This window comes from Narcine bancroftii, chromosome 2 (genome assembly GCF_036971445.1).
Source record: "Narcine bancroftii isolate sNarBan1 chromosome 2, sNarBan1.hap1, whole genome shotgun sequence".
Taxonomy (NCBI): domain Eukaryota; kingdom Metazoa; phylum Chordata; class Chondrichthyes; order Torpediniformes; family Narcinidae; genus Narcine; species Narcine bancroftii.
Genome location: NC_091470.1, coordinates 11,124,155 through 11,143,204, shown reverse-complemented (window position 1 = coordinate 11,143,204; position 19,050 = coordinate 11,124,155). Strand labels below are relative to the sequence as shown.

Genomic DNA, 19,050 nt, shown 5'->3' with positions numbered 1-19,050 from the left:
GGTGAAGTACTGAACTGGATTCAACAATGGCTGGACAGGAGAAGCCAGAGAGTAGTGGTGGATGATTGGTTCTCAGACTGGAGGCCTGTGACTAGTGATGTGCTTCAGGGATCGGTGCTGGGACCATTGTTGTTTGTCATCTATATCAATGATCTGGATGATAATGTGGTAAATTGGATCAGCAAGTTTGCAGATGACACTAAGATTAGAGGTTTTATGGACAGCAAAGGAGGCTTTCAAAGCTTGCAGAGGGATCTGGACCAGCAGAAAAAATGAGGTGAAGAATGGCAGATGGAATTTAATGTAGACAAGCATGAGGTATTGCATTTTGGAAGGACAAACCAAGAAAGGACGTACACAATAAATGGTCGGGCACTGAGGAGTGTGATATGACAAAGGGTCCTGGGAATACAGATAAATAATTCCCTGAAAGTGGCGTCACAGGTAGACAGGGTTGTTTAAAGAGCTTTTGGCATATTGGCCTTCATAAATCAAAGCAATGAGTACAGGAGTTGGGATGTTATGGTAAAGTTGTATAAGACATTAGTGAGGCCAAATTTGGAGGATCATATGCAGTTTTTGAAACCTAACGACAGGAAAGATATCAATAAGATAGAAAATGCACAGAGAAGATTTACTGGGATGTTGCTCGGACTTCAGGTACTGAGTCAGAGGGAAAGGTTGAACACGTTAGGCTTTTAATCCCTGGAGTGTAGAAGAGTGAGAGGAGATTTGATAGAGGTATATAAAATTATGAGGGAGAGAGACAGAGTAAATGTAGGTCAGCTTTTTCCACTGAGGGTAGGTGAGATACAAACCAGAGGACATGAGTTAAGAATGAGGGGGATCTTCACAAAAAGAGTGGTGGGAGAGTGGGACGAGCTTCTAGCTGAGGTGGTGAATGTGGGCTCAATTTTAACATTAAGAAGAATTGGACATGTGCATGGATGGGAGGGGTATGGAAGGCTATGGACTGTCTGCAGGTCTGTGGGAATAGGCAACAAGATGGTTCAGCACTGACTAGAAGGGCTGAAGAGGCCTATTTCTGTTCTGTGATGGTCTATGGTTTTAAGATCACAACTAATGTGCTCAGAATCTCTTCAGATATCTTGTTGAGAACCCTGGGGTTCATGCAGCCCAAGTGAATTATCTTTCTACAGTCCTTCGGCATCTCAAGTACATTCTCCTTAGTAATATATACACAAGACATGGAAAATTTCTTATTTCTTCCTGTTACAACAGAGAGATAATGAAATTGACCAACTCTCTCACCTCCACTTCTGAAGGAAAGGCCAAACAGAAAGAAACAAAACAGCAAGAACAAGCAAGAGAATGAAGTAAAAACCAAAAGCAAGAAGGAAAAAAAAAATGAATGAAAGACAGGGTAATGAATGGAGTATTTTGAAGTATCAGTGACATTTTGTTTTGTAAAATTTACATTAATCAAGACAAGAGATGCAAACTCTGGAGCAGAGCGATTTCCACACCTTCCTTTCAATCCCCTGAGTAGGATTCTGGGCAAAATAAGTTTTATTGTTGTGCGAGAACATTCCTTGGAACTGTGCCCATCTTGCACAAGGATGTTAATTTTCCAGCTTCCAGCTGGGATTCCAGTGCTCAGAGGTTAGAACTGCCAGACAGACTCAGCAGCAGGTGTGCTCAGCTCTGGGCAGCTCAGATATACATGGGACATGAACCTGGAGGAATTCAAGAAGGCCATGGAAGATCAATGTATGCCTACTCCATGGACCTAAAGCATGCTACGACAGTATTCCTGAAAAATTCTGCATTATATGTATCTTTACATTAGACCAAAAATCCAGAAATGGAGACACACAGGAGACTGCAGACATTGAAATCTGAAGCTCAATGCAATCTTCTGGGGGAAACTCAGCAGGTTGAACAGCATCAGCGGGAGAGAAAGAATGACTGACGTTTCAAGCTGAAACTCTATCAATAATGCTGCTGTACCCACAGAGGTCCTACAGCAGATTGTGTTTGGATGAAAGATCCAGAAATGTCAGGTGACTTCATCTATCCATGGAATGACAGAGGCACAGGAAGCATTGCAACGTGGAATTGGATTATGGCTGACCTGCACTTCACCAAATTAGTTCCATATCCTTCAGCACCTTTGCTCAACGTGCACATTTTGGTTTCAATCTGAAATGTTCCAGTTCATGCCCAAAGAACATTACAGTGCAATACAGGCCCTTCAGCTTTTGATGTTCTGCCAACCTATATATTCTTACCAAAAAAACAAAGCCATCCCGACCTCATAACTCTCTATTTTTCTTCCATCCATATAAGATTTCTAAGGTAATGTTTCAGCATCCACCACCATCCTGGAAATTCATTCCAGCTACCCACAACTCTCCCCTCCTTTCACTTTGTACAGATGTCCTGTGGTGTTTGCTACTCCCGCCCTGGGAAAAAGGTGCTGGCTCTCTACCTTATCTATGGCTCTCAGAATTTTGTCAACCTCTGTCGTCTCCTCTCATCCTTCTTTGCTCCAAAGAGAAAAGTCCCAGCTCTACTAACCTTGCCTCATAAGATATATTTTCAAATCCAGGCAACATCCTGATAAATCTCTTCTGCACCCTCTCCATAGCTTCCACATCCTTCCTGTAATGAGGTGATCAGTACTGACCACAATATTCCAAGTGCTCTCACCAGAGATTTATAGAGCTGCAACATTACCTCACAACTCCTGAATTCAATCCTGCGACTAATGAAACCCAGCAAACCATAGGCCATCTTAACTATCCTATCAACTTGCGTGGCAAGTTGGACCACAAGGTCCCTCTGTTCTTCCACACTGTATCCAACCATTAACCACGTACTCTGCCCTCACGTTTCACCTGCCAAAATGCATCATCCCACACTTATCCTGATTAAACCCTATCTGATCCTTTTCCACCCAATTTGGCATCTTGTCTATATCCTTCTGCAACCAACGACAACCTTCAACACTATCCACAACTCCTCCAATCTTCACATCATTGACAAACTTACTGATCATCCTTCTGCCTCTTCATCCAGGTAATTTATAAAAATCAAAAAGAGCAGGGGTCCCAGAGCAGATCCCTGTGGATAGGAAAGGTCTGGAGGGTTATGGAATGAGAGCAGGTCAGTGGTACTAGCTAGTTTTATTGGTTGGCACAGACTAAAAGGGTTGAATGGTCTGTTTTTCTGTGCTGAAATGTTCTATGGCTTCACCAGAGAAATTTCTCCATACAAGTTCCACCCTATCCTTGACTTATTTTCATGACATGATTATTGGCCTTCAATCTATCGTTGCTCTACTGGTGAATGCAGCCTGATGCTGCTGGCTCAAGTCACAAGGCTTTGGTAGCACACCCCTTACCTTACTGTAGCAACGGATAAAAACCCCAAGCTGTTGTGCCAGAAGGCGCTTACGCTCTGAAGCAGGAAGCCGACTGCTGGGGAGAGCCACTGGCATAGTTTGCTGGAAGTTTCTGGATGCTCGCTTCAAGAATCTGATCACCAGTTCCTGCAAGGAAAACAAACAAGGTGGGGGGGGGGGGCATTAGTCGGGTGTCAACTGTCACAGTAGAAGGGTTTCACCCTAAAACTTCATCAGTTCCTGTGCTCCTCCACTGACTGCTGCTTGACCCTTTCTGCTGAATTGTAGGATTCCACCACCCCTCTCCCCACATCCCAAGGGAATTAACTTTTAATTAAATAAAAATTAGATGTACATACAGTATGGTAAAAGGCCCTTTCAGCCCTCAAGCTCGTGCCACCGAAATACTCCACTTAACCACAACCCCCTCCCACCAACATGTTTTGAAGGAATGCTGACCACCTAATCTCACAGCCAACATCAATTCCAGTTCTGCATCACTGACAGAACGGAGGTGAGGAGTGGGCATTCCTTGCATATTCTGCCCCCAAATGCCCTGTGCACTAGAGAAAACTCCAGAACATACAAAATGCTGGAGGTACCCAGTGGGTGATGCAGTATTCATGGAAGGCAAAAGATGGTCAACGTTTCGTGCCATAACACTTCAACAGGGGTATTTTTCCTCCCATGGACGCTACCTGACCTACTGATTTCCTCCAGCATTTTGTGTGTCATTCATTTTCCAGCATCTGCAGTCACTCTTGTTTACCAGAAGGTTTCCAGCCAAATCAATTTTATTATCATCTGTACAAGTCCAACCCGATGAAACAGCACTCTCTTGTCCTTGGTGCAAAACATGCACTCAACCAGACAACAATACACCAAATTTAAGAAATTGTTCAATGGGCAACAGTCAAGCTGTCAAAGGGAAATGAACTAGAGAGAGCCGAACATTTTGCACAAAAACTTGAAGCTCCAATTTAATCCATGACAATCTCTTATCAGTTACCATCTTGTCAAACCAAGTGCTGATCTTCGAGACCAGCTTCCACAATCCAGTTCACCAGTTAAGGATGGTTACGGATATATCCATGGGAGTGATCTGCTGCATCCGGTGCTCCCTCTGTGGCCTTCTCTTCATCAGACAGAGAGACTGGGCACAGATTGGGAGATCGCGAAGCTGAGAACCTCTTCTGTCCGCACCAGTGACAGGGATGTCCCAGTGACCAACCACTTTAATTCTGTGCCCCACTCCCATGCTCACATGTTTGTCTATAGCCTCATGTACTATCCCACCAAGACCACCCATTAATTTGAGGAACAGCACTTTATTTTCCATCTGGGTACTCTCCAGCTGGATGGCATCACCATGGACTTCTCTGGTCTCTACTAGATACTCCCCATTCTCCCTCCCATCCCTTTCCTTTTTTTCCTCCAGCTCTCCACCCCTTTCCCTCTCTAGTCACAAACCAAACCCTCCTCCCCCTTCTTGCTGGTGTGCCCTCCGAAATCAGACGCCTGACCACATCTTGCTCACACCTCAATGAAAGACTCAAGCCTGAAATGTTGGCTGTGTCTATCTGTTTTTGCTACATAAAGGACAGTTTGATCTGCTGAGATTCTCCAACGTTGTGTTTTTACTTCAACCATGGTATCGGCAGACTTCATGTTTTGCCACGAGATAAGGGCTGAGTATTAATATGTCCAAGTGATGCAGACATCTTGAGCAAGGTCGTCCATCCCAAATTACCCCCAAAAGGTGAATGGCCTATGAGGCCATTTCTGAGTTCAAGGTCATAGGAAAGCTAAGATGGCATATTCCGTTCCCTGAAGGATCCTGATGAACCATTTGGGCTTTTAGAACAATCTGAGAGTTTCATGGTCACCAACATTACTGGTTTTATTAATTCCCCACTGCTGTGGTGGGATTGACAGCCCACTCGTTGAATCCTAATCACCGGTTTTGTGCAGGTAGAGGTGTCCCACTCCACACAGGATAGATAACAAATGGTAACCCTTTTTTTTGGCGGCTTTCTCTTCCTGCTAATTAGCGATCACAGTCTTTGTGTTCGCTGCCCACTTGAACACGTAATCAGTGACACCGTGCTTTTACCATCTGCTCCTCCTCTTGCTCAGCCCATGCGCCGATTTTACTCTGGCCACAGCACTCCTTCAGTAGACGTAGCTGCACCTGCTGCAGGTAAGCAGCGAAGGCTAAACGTGCCTGCACCTTGCTGTGGAAACAGGCGAGAGACAGAGCATCAGTAACTTGAACAGCACCAGCACGCATTAACACTTCACACCATTTGGTCGGGAGGGATGGAGGGAATTCATACATTAGTCTCTTCTACAGCATGGAAACAAGCCCTTCAGCTCAATTTACTGACTAAGGTGGACCCATTTCCCTGCATTTGGCTCACACCCCTCAGAAACCTTTCCCTTGACTTGTCCAAGTGTCTTTTAAATGTGATCACTGTCCCCATTTCCACCATTTCCTCTGGCAGCTCGTTTCACCTTCCATTCTTCTAGGCTTCCTTGGAGTCTAGAAGAATCAGGGGAAATTTGATAGAGGTATATAACATTTTGAGGAGTAAGGATAAAGTCAATGCAAGTAGGTGTTCTACACGAAGGTTAGGTGAGAAACATGGGTTAAGGGTGAAAGGGGAAAAGTTTAGGGGGAATATTAGGGAGAACTTCTTCACAAAGAGAAAATCAGAATTTATTGTCATGAAGAAGTCATGAAATTTGGGGTTTTGTGGCAGCATCACACAGTGCAATCATTCAAATTATGAACCAGCTTACAACATTAATATATTTAAAAAATAGTAATGCGTGAAAAGTCAGGCCGTGTCTTTGGTTCATTGATCATTCAGGAATCTGATGGCAGTGGGGAAAATGGCCCTGTGCTACTGAATACTCGCTTTGAGGCTCCTGTAATTCTTTACTGATGGTCGCAGAGTGAAGAGGGAGAGGCCTAGGTGGTGAGGGTCTTTGAGGATAGAGGCTGCTTTTTTAAGACACTGCCTCCTGCCCTTGATGGAGCAAAGTCTGGAACCTGTGATGTTATGAGCTGAGTTAACAACCCTCTGGAGATTTTTCTTGTCCTGAGAGTTGGTGCCTCCAAACCAGATAGTGATGCAACCAGCCAGAATGCTCACCACAGTACACCTATAGAAGTTCATGCGAGTTTTCGGTGACATACCGAGTCTCCTCAGACACCTCACAAAGTAGAGCCGCTGGTGAGCCTTCTTTGTGATTGAATCAATGTGGAGGCTCCGGGACAGATCCTCGGAGATGTTGACACCCAGGAATTTGAAGTTCTTGACCCTCTCCACTTCTGAGCCCTTGATGAGGACTGGGTCGTGTTCCCTGACTTTCTCCTGAAATCCACAATCATCTCCTTGGCTTTGCTAACATTGAGCGTAAGGTTGTTGTCGTTACACCATCCAATGAGCTGACCTCTCTCCCTCCTGGACGCTTCCTCCTTGTGGTTTGTGATTCTGCCGACAACTGTGGTGTCATCGACAAACTTGTAGATGGCATTGGAATTGTGCCTGGCCACACAGTGATGGGTGTATAATGAGTCGAGCAGTGGGCTACACATGCATCATTGGGGTGTGCCTGTGTTGATGATCAGTGAGGAGGAGACGTTGTTTCCAGTTCATACTGACTGTGATGAGAACGTCAAGGATCCAGTTACAGAGTGGGGTACAGAGGCCCAGAGTTTCTAGCTTCTTGACCATCACTGAGGGAATAATTGGATTAAAGGCTGAGCTGTAGTTGATGAAGAGCAGCTGCATTTATGAATTGCTGTTTTCAAGGTGATCCAGAGCTGAGCGAAGAGCCAGCGATATTGCATTTGCTATGGAGCGATTGTGACATGGGTGAATTGCAGCGGGTCGAGATCTTTGTTTAGGTACATGCTAACTCTAGTCATGACCAGCCTCTCAAACCTTTTCATCGTTGGAGAAGTTAGTGCTACTAGACAGCCTACACTACTCTTCTTGGAATAAGGATGATTGATGCCCTTTTGAAGCAGGTGGGACCTCTGACTGCCATGAGAAGTTGAAAATGTCCGTGAACACTCTGGCTAGTTGGTTGGTGCAGATTTTCAGTACCCTGCCAGGTACGCCATCAGGACGTGACACCTTGTGAGGGTTTACCTTCTTGAATGATGTTCTGACATCACAGATATCACAGAATCATCAGTCTTTGCAGGGATTCTAGTAGGCAGTGATTGGTTCTGTGGGAGTGTGGAACAAGCTGCCAGTTGAAGTGGTAAATGTGGGCTCAATTTTAACATTTCACAAAAATGTAGACAGGTACATGGATGAGAGGAGTATGAAAGGATATGGACTGGACACAGATCAGTGGGAGTAGGCAGAGAAATAATTTGGCACAGACTAGAAGGGCCAAAGGGACTGTTTCAGAGTTGGAATGTTCTATGGTTCAATATACATTTCACCCTCTATGTATAAGGTTCCCCTCAGGAGCCTTTTAAATCTTTCCCCTCTCACAACAAATCAACGCCCTTTTGGATTCTCCTGCCTGAGAAAAAGACTGACTACTTATTTTATTTCTTCCCCTCAGAATTTTATAAACCACGATGAGGACTCCCCTCAGTCTCACCTATCCAGCCTCTCACAAATCAAGCCCCCAGTCCTGCTAACATTTCTGTGCATTTTTCTGCACTCTTCAGCTTAATATTAATTTTTTTCAATAGTGGGGTGGCCACAACTGCATAGAATACTTTTTTTTTATTTTTTAATTTTTCACACTATAAACCACATTGATCAAGATACATACATTTTCCTTTTCAAATATATACAGTGTCGTTTTCTCCCCACCCTCCCTCTTCCCATCCCACCCTCCCTACCTCCCCTCCCATTCATTTAAAGTTCAGAATCTAAGATACATTAAACTCGTCAAACAATGTTGTCACTCAATAAAAATAAACAAGAAATTCCACTGAGTCAATTATTTTCATTCTCTTCTCCTTCTGTCATTTTAGGTGGTTGATGTCCCCGGTAGGTTTTCTCTATTGTGTTTCATGTATGGCTCCCATATTTGTTCAAATATTGTAATATTATTTCTTAAATTATATGTTATTTTTTCTAATGGAATACATTTATTCATTTCTACATACCACTGTTGTATTCTCAAGTTATCTTCTAATTTCCAGGCTGACATAATACATTTTTTTGCTACAGCTAGGGCTATCCTAACAAATCTTTTTTGTGCACCATCCAAATCAAGTCCAAATTCTTTGTTTTTTATGTTACTTAGGAGGAAGATCTCTGGGTTTTTTGGTATATTGCTTTTTGTGATTTTATTTAATATCTGGTTTAGATCTTCCCAAAATGTTTTCACTTTCTCACATGTCCAGATTGCATGTACTGTTGTTCCCGTTTCCTTTTTACAGCGAAAACATCTGTCAGATACTGTTGGGTCCCATTTATTTAACTTTTGAGGTGTAATGTATAGCCTGTGTATCCAGTTATATTGTATCATACGTAGCCTCGTGTTTATTGTATTTCTCATAGTTCCTGAGCATAACTTCTCCCATGTTTCCTTCTTTATCTTTATGTTTAGATCTTGTTCCCATTTTTGTTTAGTTTTACCATTTGTTTCCTCATTCTCCTTTTCTTGCAGTTTAATATACATATTTGTTATAAATTTTTTGATTATCATTGTATCTGTAATCACATATTCAAAGTTACTTCCCTCTGGTAACCTCAGACTGCTTCCCAATTTGTCCTTCAAGTAGGATCTCAATTGTAATATGCCAACACTGTATCGTGAGTTATATTATATTTATCCTTCATTTGTTCAAAGGATAATAATTTATTTCCAGAAAAGCAATTTTCTATTCTTTTGATCCCTTTTTTCTCCCATTCTCTGAAGGAAAGGTTATCTATTGTAAAAGGGATTAGCTGATTTTGCGTCAGTATTAGTTTTGGTAGTTGGTCATTTGTTTTATTCCTTTCTACATGAATCTTCTTCCAAATATTGAGCAGATGATGTAATACTGGAGAATTCCTACGTTGTACCAATTTTTCATCCCATTTATATAATATATGTTTGGGTATCTTCTCCCCTATTTTATCTAGTTCTAATATAGTCCAATCTGGCTTTTCCCTTGTTTGATAAAAATCTGATAGGTATCTTAATTGTGCGGCTCTATAATAATTTTTAAAGTTTGGCAGTTGTAAGCCTCCTTGTTTATACCATTCTGTTAATTTATCGAGTGCTATCCCCCTTTCCATAAAAATTTCCTTATTATTTTCTTTAACTCCTTGAAGAATTTCTCTGTCAAGTGTATTGGCAATGCCTGAAATAGGTATTGTATCTTTGGGAAAATGTTCATTTTAATACAGTTTATCCTTCTTATTAGTGTTAGTGGTAAATCTTTCCAATGCTCTAAGTCATTCTGTAAGTTTTTCATTAGTGGATAATAATCGAGTTTATATAGATGGCCGAGGTGTTTATTTATTTATATACCTAGATATCACATTGCCTGCGTTTGCCATCTGAATGATGATTCTTTCTTAAATTTTGAGAAATCCGCATTATTCATTGGCATTGCTTCACTTTTATTTGCGTTAATCTTGTATCCCGACACTTCTCCATATTCCTTCAATTTCTTATGTAATTCTTTTATTGATATTTCTGGTTCTGTTATGTATACTATAACGTCATCTGCAAATAAACTGATTTTATATTCCTTGTCTTTTATTTTATTTTCTGTTCTTATCAGTTCTGCTAGTGGTATTATGGCTAACGCGAACAATAAGGATGATAGTGGGCATCCCTGCCTTGTTGATCTGCTTAAGTTAAATTGTTTTGATATCTATCCATTTACTGTCACTTTCGCCAATGGCCCCTTATATAATGCTTTAATCCAATTAATATACTTCTCTGGTAAGCTGAATTTTTGTAGTACTTTGAATAAATAATTCCATTCTACTCTGTCAAAGGCCTTCTCTGCGTCTATAGCAACCGCTACTGTTGGAGCTTTATTTCCTTCTACTGCATGAATTAAGTTAATAAATTTACAAATATTGTCTGTTGTTCATCTTTTTTTAATAAATCCAGTTTGGTCTAGATTTACTATTTTCGGTACATACTCTGCTAATCTGTTTGCTAATAGTTTAGCTATTATCTTATAATCTGTGTTAAGTAAAGATATTGGTCTATATGACGCTGGTGCGAGTGGATCTTTCCCTGTCTTTGGTATTACTGTAATTATGACGACCGCCAGTGGGCTGATAACGCCTCAAACCGTGCATCTTGGCGCCTCACAGTTTGGCGGGCAGCAACCTCCTTTGAAGAAGACCGCAGAGCCCACCTCACTGACAAAAGACAAAGGAGGAAAAACCCAACACCCAACCCCAACCAACCAATTTTCCCCTGCAACCGCTGCAACCGTGTCTGCCTGTCCCGCATCGGACTTGTCAGCCACAAACGAGCCTGCAGCTGACGTGGACTTTTTACCCCCTCCATAAATCTTCGTCCGCGAAGCCAAGCCAAAGAAGAATTATTGCTGTTTTGCATGAATCTGGTAAGCTTTGTGTTTTATCAATCTGGTTGATTACTTCCAGGAGGGGAGGAATTAATAAATCTTTAAATGTTTTATAGAATTCTATTGGGAATCCATCCTCTCCTGGTGTTTTATTATTCAGTAGTTTTTTTTTTATTATCTCTTGTATTTCTACTATTTCAAATGGTTCTGTTAATTTATTTTGTTCCTCTATTTGTAATTTCGGTAGTTCAATTTTAGTTAAAAATTCATCTATTTTGTCTTCTTTCCCTTCATTTTCAGTTTGGTATAATTGTTCGTAGAATTCTCAAGTTTTCCTTGATCTCCTTTGGATTATATGTGATTTGTTTGTCTTTTTTCCTTGATGCCAATACCATTCTCTTAGTTTGTTCTGTCTTAAGCTGCCATGCTACAATTTTGTGCGTTTTTTCCCCTAGTTCATAATATTTCTGTTTTGTCTTCATTATGTTCTTCTCCACCTTGTATGTTTGTAGTGTTTCATATTTTATTTTTTTATCTGCCAATTCTCTTCTTTTAGTTGTGTCTTCATTCATTGCTAATTCTTTTTCTACATTTACTATTTCCCTTTCCAACTGCTCTGTTTCCTGATTATAGTCCTTCTTCATCTTGGTTACATAACTTATTATTTGCCCTCTGATGAACACTTTCATTGCGTCCCATAGTATAAACTTATCTTTCACTGATTCCGTATTTATTTCAAAGTACATTTTAATTTGTCTTTCAATGAATTCTCTAAAATCCTGCCTTTTAAGTAGCATGGAGTTTAATCTCCATCTATACATTCTTGGAGGGATGTCCTCTAACTCTATTGTCAATATCAGGGGTGAGTGGTCCGATAATATTCTAGCTTTATATTCTGTTTTCCTAACTCTGTCTTGCATGCGAGCTGATAACAGGAATAGGTCTATTCTTGAGTATGTTTTATGTCTACCCGAATAATATGAATATTCCTTTTTCTTTGGGTGTTGTTTCCTCCATATATCCAAAAGTTGCATTTCTTCCATCGATTTAATTATAAATTTGGTTACTTTGTTCTTTCTGTTAATTTTTTTCCCAGTTTTATCCATGTTTGAATCCAAATTAAGGTTGAAATCCCCTCCTATTAGTAGGTTCCCTTGCGTGTCTGCTATCTTCAAAAAAAACCTTGCATAAATTTTTGATCTTCTTCATTAGGTGAATATACATTGAGTAAATTCCAAAACTCCGAATATATCTGACATTTTATCATTACATATCTCCCTGCTGGATCTATTATTTCCTCTTCTATTTTAATTGGTACATTTTTACTGATTAATATAGCTACTCCTCTAGCTTTAGAATTATATGACGCTGCTGTTACATGTCCTATCCAATCTCTCTTTAATTTCTTGTGCTCCACTTCAGTTAAGTGTGTTTCTTGCACGAATGCTATATCAATTTTTTCTTTTTTAAGTAAATTTATCAGTTTCTTCCTTTTGATTTGGTTATGTATTCCGTTAATATTTAAATTCATATAGTTCAATGTAGCCATTTCATACTTTGTTTATCTTTCCTTTCCGTTTCCTCATCATCACCTTTCCTTCTTATCCATTTCTGATTTCTTTTTTTGAACACTTTATAAGACAACATTTCTAAACCATCAGACATTTCCCTTATTCTCCTATCTAAAATTTCTTTAACGCCACTATCCCCTCCCCTTCCTGAGTTGCCCTTTATCCCTTGTCGGGCAACCACATCTCCCCTCTCCATTTGGATTTGCGAATTCAGTTGCAAGCGTCAACTGATTTCGTAGTGACCGTAACTCCTCCCCACCCAGCCCCCCAGAAAAGATTTTAATTTTCATATACAACAAAGGTCACTCTCTTAATTCCCTCCTTACTTCCTCTCTTCCCTTTCTTTCCTATCTATACTCTATATATTTTCTTTTAAATACATATACACTCATGTACACACATATACACACACACACACACATATATATATATATATATATATACACATCCATATACACACATACATATAGTTTGTGGTCATTTTTGTTCTCGTTACATCTCTTCATCTCTCTGTCTGTTTTGTAGTTGTTCTGCAAATTTTCGTGCTTCCTCCGGATCCGAGAATAGTCTGTTTTGCTGCCCTGGAATAACTATTTTAAGTACCACTGGGTACTTTAGCATAAATTTATATCCTTTTTTCCATAGGATCGCTTTTGCTGTATTAAACTCTTACCTCTTCTTCAGGAGTTCAAAACTTATATCTGGATAGAAAAAAATTTTTTGACCTTTGTATTCCAGTGGCTTTTTGTCTTCTCTTATTTTCTTCATTGCTTTCTCCAATATATTTTCTCTTGTTTTATATCTTAGGACTTTTACTAAAATGGATCTTGGTTTTTGTTGTGGTTGTGGTTTATGGGCTAATGTTCTATGTGCCCTTTCTATTTCCATTTCTTCCTGTAATTCTGGTCTTCCTAGGACCCTGGGGATCTAATCTTTTATAAATTCTCTCATATTCTTGCCTTCTTCATCTTCCTTAAGGCCCACTATCTTTATATTATTTCTTCTATTATAATTTTCCATTATATCTATCTTCTGAGCAAACAGCTCTTGTGTCTCTTTAACTTTTTTATTAGATTCTTCTAATTTCTTTTTTAAGTCCTCTACTTCCATTTCTACGGCTGTTTCTCGTTCTTCCACCTTGTCCACTCTTTTTCCTATATCTGACATGACCATCTCTAATCTATTCATTTTTTCTTCTGTACTTTTTATTCTTCTTTTTATTTCACTAAATTCATGTGATTACCATTCTTTTACTGATTCCATATATTCTTTAAAAAAAAATATCCATTGTCTTGCCCTTCCCGTCTTCTTCCATTTCTCTGTGTTCTTCTTCTTCTTCTTCCTCTGGGTTGGTCATCTGTTGTTTCTTTCATTTCTTTTTACTCTCTTCTTTCTTGTTCTCGTTATTTTCTATATTCTCTTCTTGTTGTGCTGTGGCTGTCATTCTCAGCTGTGGAGATCGACTCCTCAGCTGGTTCCCCCTCCTGTCAGTGTTATTTTTTCATGCGCGGTTGCGCACTTTTGCTTGGCTCCGCGAGCCATTTTTGTAGTCCCGAGCTCGGGACTTGGACTGACCTGAGGGAGCGGGCTTCTCTCTCCGCGGCGGGCCTCTTTGGACAGGTAAGGCCTTCACCTTCTTCTTCCGATGTCTTTTCTTCTTCTCTTCTTCCCGTTGCTTTCGACTTTTCTTTCTTCGTTGCCATTTTCTTCCCACCTTTACTTTCACTTTATTTTAATTTTCGTGTTTGTGCCTTTGCGTTTTCTCAGTTTTTTTTAAACTTTTCCGGAGAGGGCTGGAGTTCCCCGACCAGCCACTACTCCATCACGTAACGAACTGCATAGAATACTTCATGCAGTCTCACCAACTTCTTGAGAATATCTCTCGATACAATTGATCAGGCCCCATGAATTTATCTTGCGTTTTATAATCTTGCACCTCCTCTGTAACATGAACTCTCTTGAAGTCGTCGCTATTTTCTTCACTAGGTTCCTGAGCCTCTGTATCTTTCTCCACAGTAAATACAGATGTGAAATCCTCATTTAGGACCTCACCCATCTCCTGTAGAGGTCATATAGATGACCTTGTTGATCTTTAAGGAACCCTATTCTTACTCTTTTGCCTTCAAATAACTTGGAGAATCTCTTGGGATTCTCCTTTCCCTTATCTGCCACAGCCACCTCATACTCCCTCCATGTTTCCCTCTTAAGTGAATTTCTACATTCTCGCCACTTTTCTAAGGATTCGATTCCACTGTCTTTTACTTTTGCTTAACCAGAAGCTCGATATCTCTGGTCATCAGGGTTCCCGATTCCTGCCAACCTTGGCTTTCACTCTAACAAGTACACATTCCCTGTCTCCATTTTAAAGGCTTCCCATTTGCCAAATATCCCTTTAACTGCAAATAACCTCCCCATCAACCTTTGAAAGTTTAATATCATCCAAATCAGCTTTAGGGCTTTACTTTGTGGACCAGTCCTCCTTTTCCCCTAATGGCTTTATGATTATGGTTACCCAACTTGCACTCCTCCTGACACCTCACTCACCTGCCCTGCCAAGTTTCCCAAGAAGAGGTCCAGTGCTCTCTTGTCAGGATATTGAGCTTCTTGCAACACATTTAATAAAACCCTTTGAACAGTGTGAGTTCCAGTCAGAAGTACCCACCTGAGATTGCCCCCTTGCTTTAACTTCTGAAGAAGGTTCGCCCTTGGTTGCTCCTTGTTTTCTCCCTCTTTGGGACGGGTCCAAGCCTGGTTGCTGCTCAGGGCTTGTTTGTCACCTATCTCATGCTTAGGAGCTTTCTGCTGCCCCTCGTCGTTGGACCTTTGTGAGGCTGGTGCCTTTCCCAAATCTTGGGGATTGCAAACAAAGGAAGAAACTTCTGCTTCACATTCTGACACTTCCTCTTCATTTGCTGCTTCCTCCTTCCCTTCCTCCTCACAATCTGAAGCACACGATGAAGCAAGTGGAACTGTGTGTGAGGATCACAGAAAGACAACAAGCATGAGCAGAGAAACTAAACGCAGGCTGAACCAGCATTTTGCAGATGACCTGTGCTCTGTCCACATCTGCCACCTTGAGGTTCTGCTGCATGTCATTAAACCCCTTCCCATTCCCACACTGACATGTCTATCCTCAACCTTCTCCACTGCTATGGAAAGGCCCAACACAAATCGAGGAAACAGCATTTCCTATTCCTCCTGGAGAGCGAACATCCCAGTGGAAGGACTCAGCTAACCCCCCACACTCATCATACACCTGGTTCTTCCCCTTTGTTCCCTCCCCCAGCTGCTGCCATCTGCCCATCACCCTCACCTCATTGGGTTCCACTTGTCTCTGTCCCACCCCATACATACTGCTCTATACAGGCAATCTTTCCTCTTCCTTCTCAGTTCTGACGCAGGATCTTGATCCCAAAGATGAACATGTACCCTTTGTCTCCACAGATGCTGATGATCAGCGGAGATCTCCTTTGCTGATTTTTCAACATGGCAGTTGCAGAACTTCAATACATTTAGATAACAATAGAATTAAAACAACAGTAAAAACACAATGGTGGAGAAACTCAAAAGGTCAAACTGCGGACTTTATATAGTAAAGATAAAGATACATAACTAAAATTGTTGGAAATGGCAATGATGAAACTACCAGACTGTGTAAATAAACTTGGTTCTTGTTTTATCCAGGGAGAGAAATCTGCCATCCTCACCTAACTGGTCTTCAGTGGGTCTCATGAAGATGGGACCTTCTGTTTTTTTCATTTCAGGGTTTTGGATCTTTTGAACACTTGATTACAGAGGGAGCAGATGCAAAATGACTGTGTGTTTGCAAGACCAGGACAAACAGATTTATGGACACCAAAGAAATCGAATGACATAAGGATAAGGCAGGAACTTAGACAAGGACCGGGACTGATTCATGATCTTACTGAATGGCGCAGTAGATGAGCTGAACATTTGCTCTAATTTTAAAGAAAATTCTTGTTATTTAAGCGGCAGTGGCTCCAGCCTGAAACATTGATCATTCTTTTCCTCGTACTGGCGCTGCTCAACCTGCTGAGTTTCTCCAGCAGATTCTGTTTTTATTCCAGATTCCAGTATCTGTCGCCTCTCGTGTGTGCCCACTGAAACAATTTGCTCAAAGAGGAATTGCAGGGGGATTGAATGAAGTGTAATGTACATGGGAAGACTGACCTGTGCCTTTCCCACGAGACATGGGCAAAGTCACTTGGTGCTGTTTCTGCCTCCTTGCTTCCAGTGACAGGAGCTTCCTCTCGTCCGGCTGCAAGTGTTTTACGTGGAGAGCCTCTTGTCTACAGGGGGTCTGGCTGTTTTGTGTCACACCATTGCTGAGAAACAAGTGCAAGAAGCTATCTCAACCACATTCACAGTTTTAAATAGTTCAAGATATATTCACCAACACATCATTTTACTTCTGGGAGGAAGACTAGAACGTAGAACAGTACAGAACAGTGTAGGCCCTTTAGACCATCATGTTGTTCTGACCTATGTCCCAACAATCTAAACCTTCCCTACCTCATACCCATAACCTTCTATTTTTCTTGCATCTATGTGCTTGTCCAAGAGTCTTTTGAATGTCCCTATTGTACCTGCCTCCACCACCACCTCTGGCAATGCATTCCAGGCCCCCATCACTCTGAGTAAAAAAAAACTTTCCCTGATGTCACCCTGAAACTTTCCTCCACTCATCTTTACCTGACTTCCTCTGGTATTTACTATTGTCACCCCGGGAAAAAGGTGTTAGCTGTCCACCCTATCCATACATCTCATAATCTTGTTGACCTCTATTAAATCATCTCTCATCCTTCTGTCTCCAAAGAGAAAACCCCCAGCTCTGCTAACCTTGCCTCAAATGACACCTTCTCTAATCCAGGCAACATCCTGGTAAATCTCCTCTGAATCCTCTCCAATACATCAACATCCTTCCAGTAATGAGGGAACAAGAACTGAACGCAATACTCCCAGTGTGGTCTCACTAGAGTTTTATTGAGCTCTTGAATTCAATCCCTTGATTAATGAAGCTCAGAACACCATTCATCTTCTTAACCAGGCTATCAACTTGGGTGGCAACATTGAGAGATCTTAGGATTTGAACCCCAAGACCTTTCTGTTCCTTCAAACTGTTAAGAATCCTCCCATTAACCATGTACTCCACCTTCAAGTTGGACCTTCCAAAATGCATCACCTCACACTGATCCGGATTGAACTCCATCTGCTACATTTCTGCCCAACTCTGCATCCTGTTCCATATCCTGTTGTAACATATGACAACCTTCAACACTATCCACAACTCCTTCAACCTTTGTGACATCTGAAAACTGACTGACACAAAGAAAAGGGGTTCACAGCAGAACTCCCTCCAGGCAGAATATGTTCCATCGATCATTACCCTTTGTTTTCTGTAGAGGAGCCAATTTGGAATCCAAGCAGCCAAAGATCCTTGGATCCCATGCCTCATGACTTTCTGAATACTACTGTGTAGTATTTAAGATACTGCCAGCGTCACACAGTCTGGCACATACTTACCGAGCTCGGGCCAAAGAAGCAGGTCTCCTTGCCCTGAAAACAGAAATGACATGAAATCAATTAATCACTACACTCCTTCAAAACAGTGAAACAACCAACCTCCCCCAAGAGAACAGAAACATGGATGAAAAGGACCCAAGCAGAAACATAGGAGACAAGGAGACTGTGCCCTGGAATAAGGAGAGAAACATGTTGATTGCCCCAATGGAGATAGGAACATTCGACCTGCTCTTGGGAAACGAGGCAGGGCAAGTGACTGAAGCATTAGTTCCTCCAGAGTAATTTTGGGACAGTGATCTCAACTCAATGAGTTTTTAAATAATTATGGAAAAAGGCCATTCCAAGTCCTAAAACACTGCAATTTGCAAGTTTAATACAAGAGGTTCTTAACAGGTAAAGGGATGCTTCCCAAGCGGGACTTTTAAAGGTGAGGAGAGCTCAGGGCTCACAAGGTCCAGTCACAGTGATGGGCCAGTCTGGCAGGAGTAAGGTAGCCTGGCTGCAGAGGGATATTGAAGCTCCGATCAGGAAACAGCACTTGTCAGGCATAGGTAGCAGGGATCAAGTGAATCCTTGAAGGGTATAGAAGAGTATACACTAAAAGAAAATCAGGATGGCAAAAAAAGAGGTTATCCTTGGCTAATAAGGAAAGAGAGAAGATTCCATATTAATAATGAATGGAAGAGTAACTATGGAGAGAACAGATCCCCTAAAGGATTAGTGTGGTCATCTATATGTAGAGCCATGAGAGATGGGCAAGGTCTTAAAATGAATACATCTCATCTGCATTTCCATGGACAAGGTCATGGAAGTTCAGCGATTCAGGGAAGAGAACAAAATACTGAGCAGTTTGGAGCTCATAACCAAGGTAGGATGTGTTGACATTGAAGAGGATCCAGAGGAGGTTTCTGGAGTGAAATGGTTTGCATTTGAGGAGCATTTGATGGCTCTGGAATTGTACTTGTTGGAGTTTAGAAGAAGGGGGGGGGAAGATCTCCCTGAAAACCTATTGAATACCGAAATGCTTGGATAGAATCGATATGGAG

At 41.3% G+C, this 19,050-nt stretch overlaps 1 protein-coding gene across 7 annotated transcripts in view; it reads right to left on the bottom strand.

Moving 5' to 3' along the window:
- The window catches only part of ttll5 (tubulin tyrosine ligase-like family, member 5), a 1,011,501-nt gene that overhangs the window by 545,160 nt on the left and 447,291 nt on the right, over nucleotides 1-19,050 (bottom strand). For all 7 annotated transcript variants that reach the window (XM_069915842.1, XM_069915845.1, XM_069915843.1 and 4 more), the window contains exons 19-23: nucleotides 18,005-18,037; nucleotides 16,652-16,806; nucleotides 15,123-15,429; nucleotides 5,481-5,601; nucleotides 3,368-3,514 (exon numbers count right to left, since the gene is read on the bottom strand). In XM_069915842.1, the coding sequence (XP_069771943.1) occupies nucleotides 3,368-3,514; nucleotides 5,481-5,601; nucleotides 15,123-15,429; nucleotides 16,652-16,806; nucleotides 18,005-18,037 (763 nt within the window). The remainder of the gene's footprint in view (nucleotides 1-3,367; nucleotides 3,515-5,480; nucleotides 5,602-15,122; nucleotides 15,430-16,651; nucleotides 16,807-18,004; nucleotides 18,038-19,050) is intronic.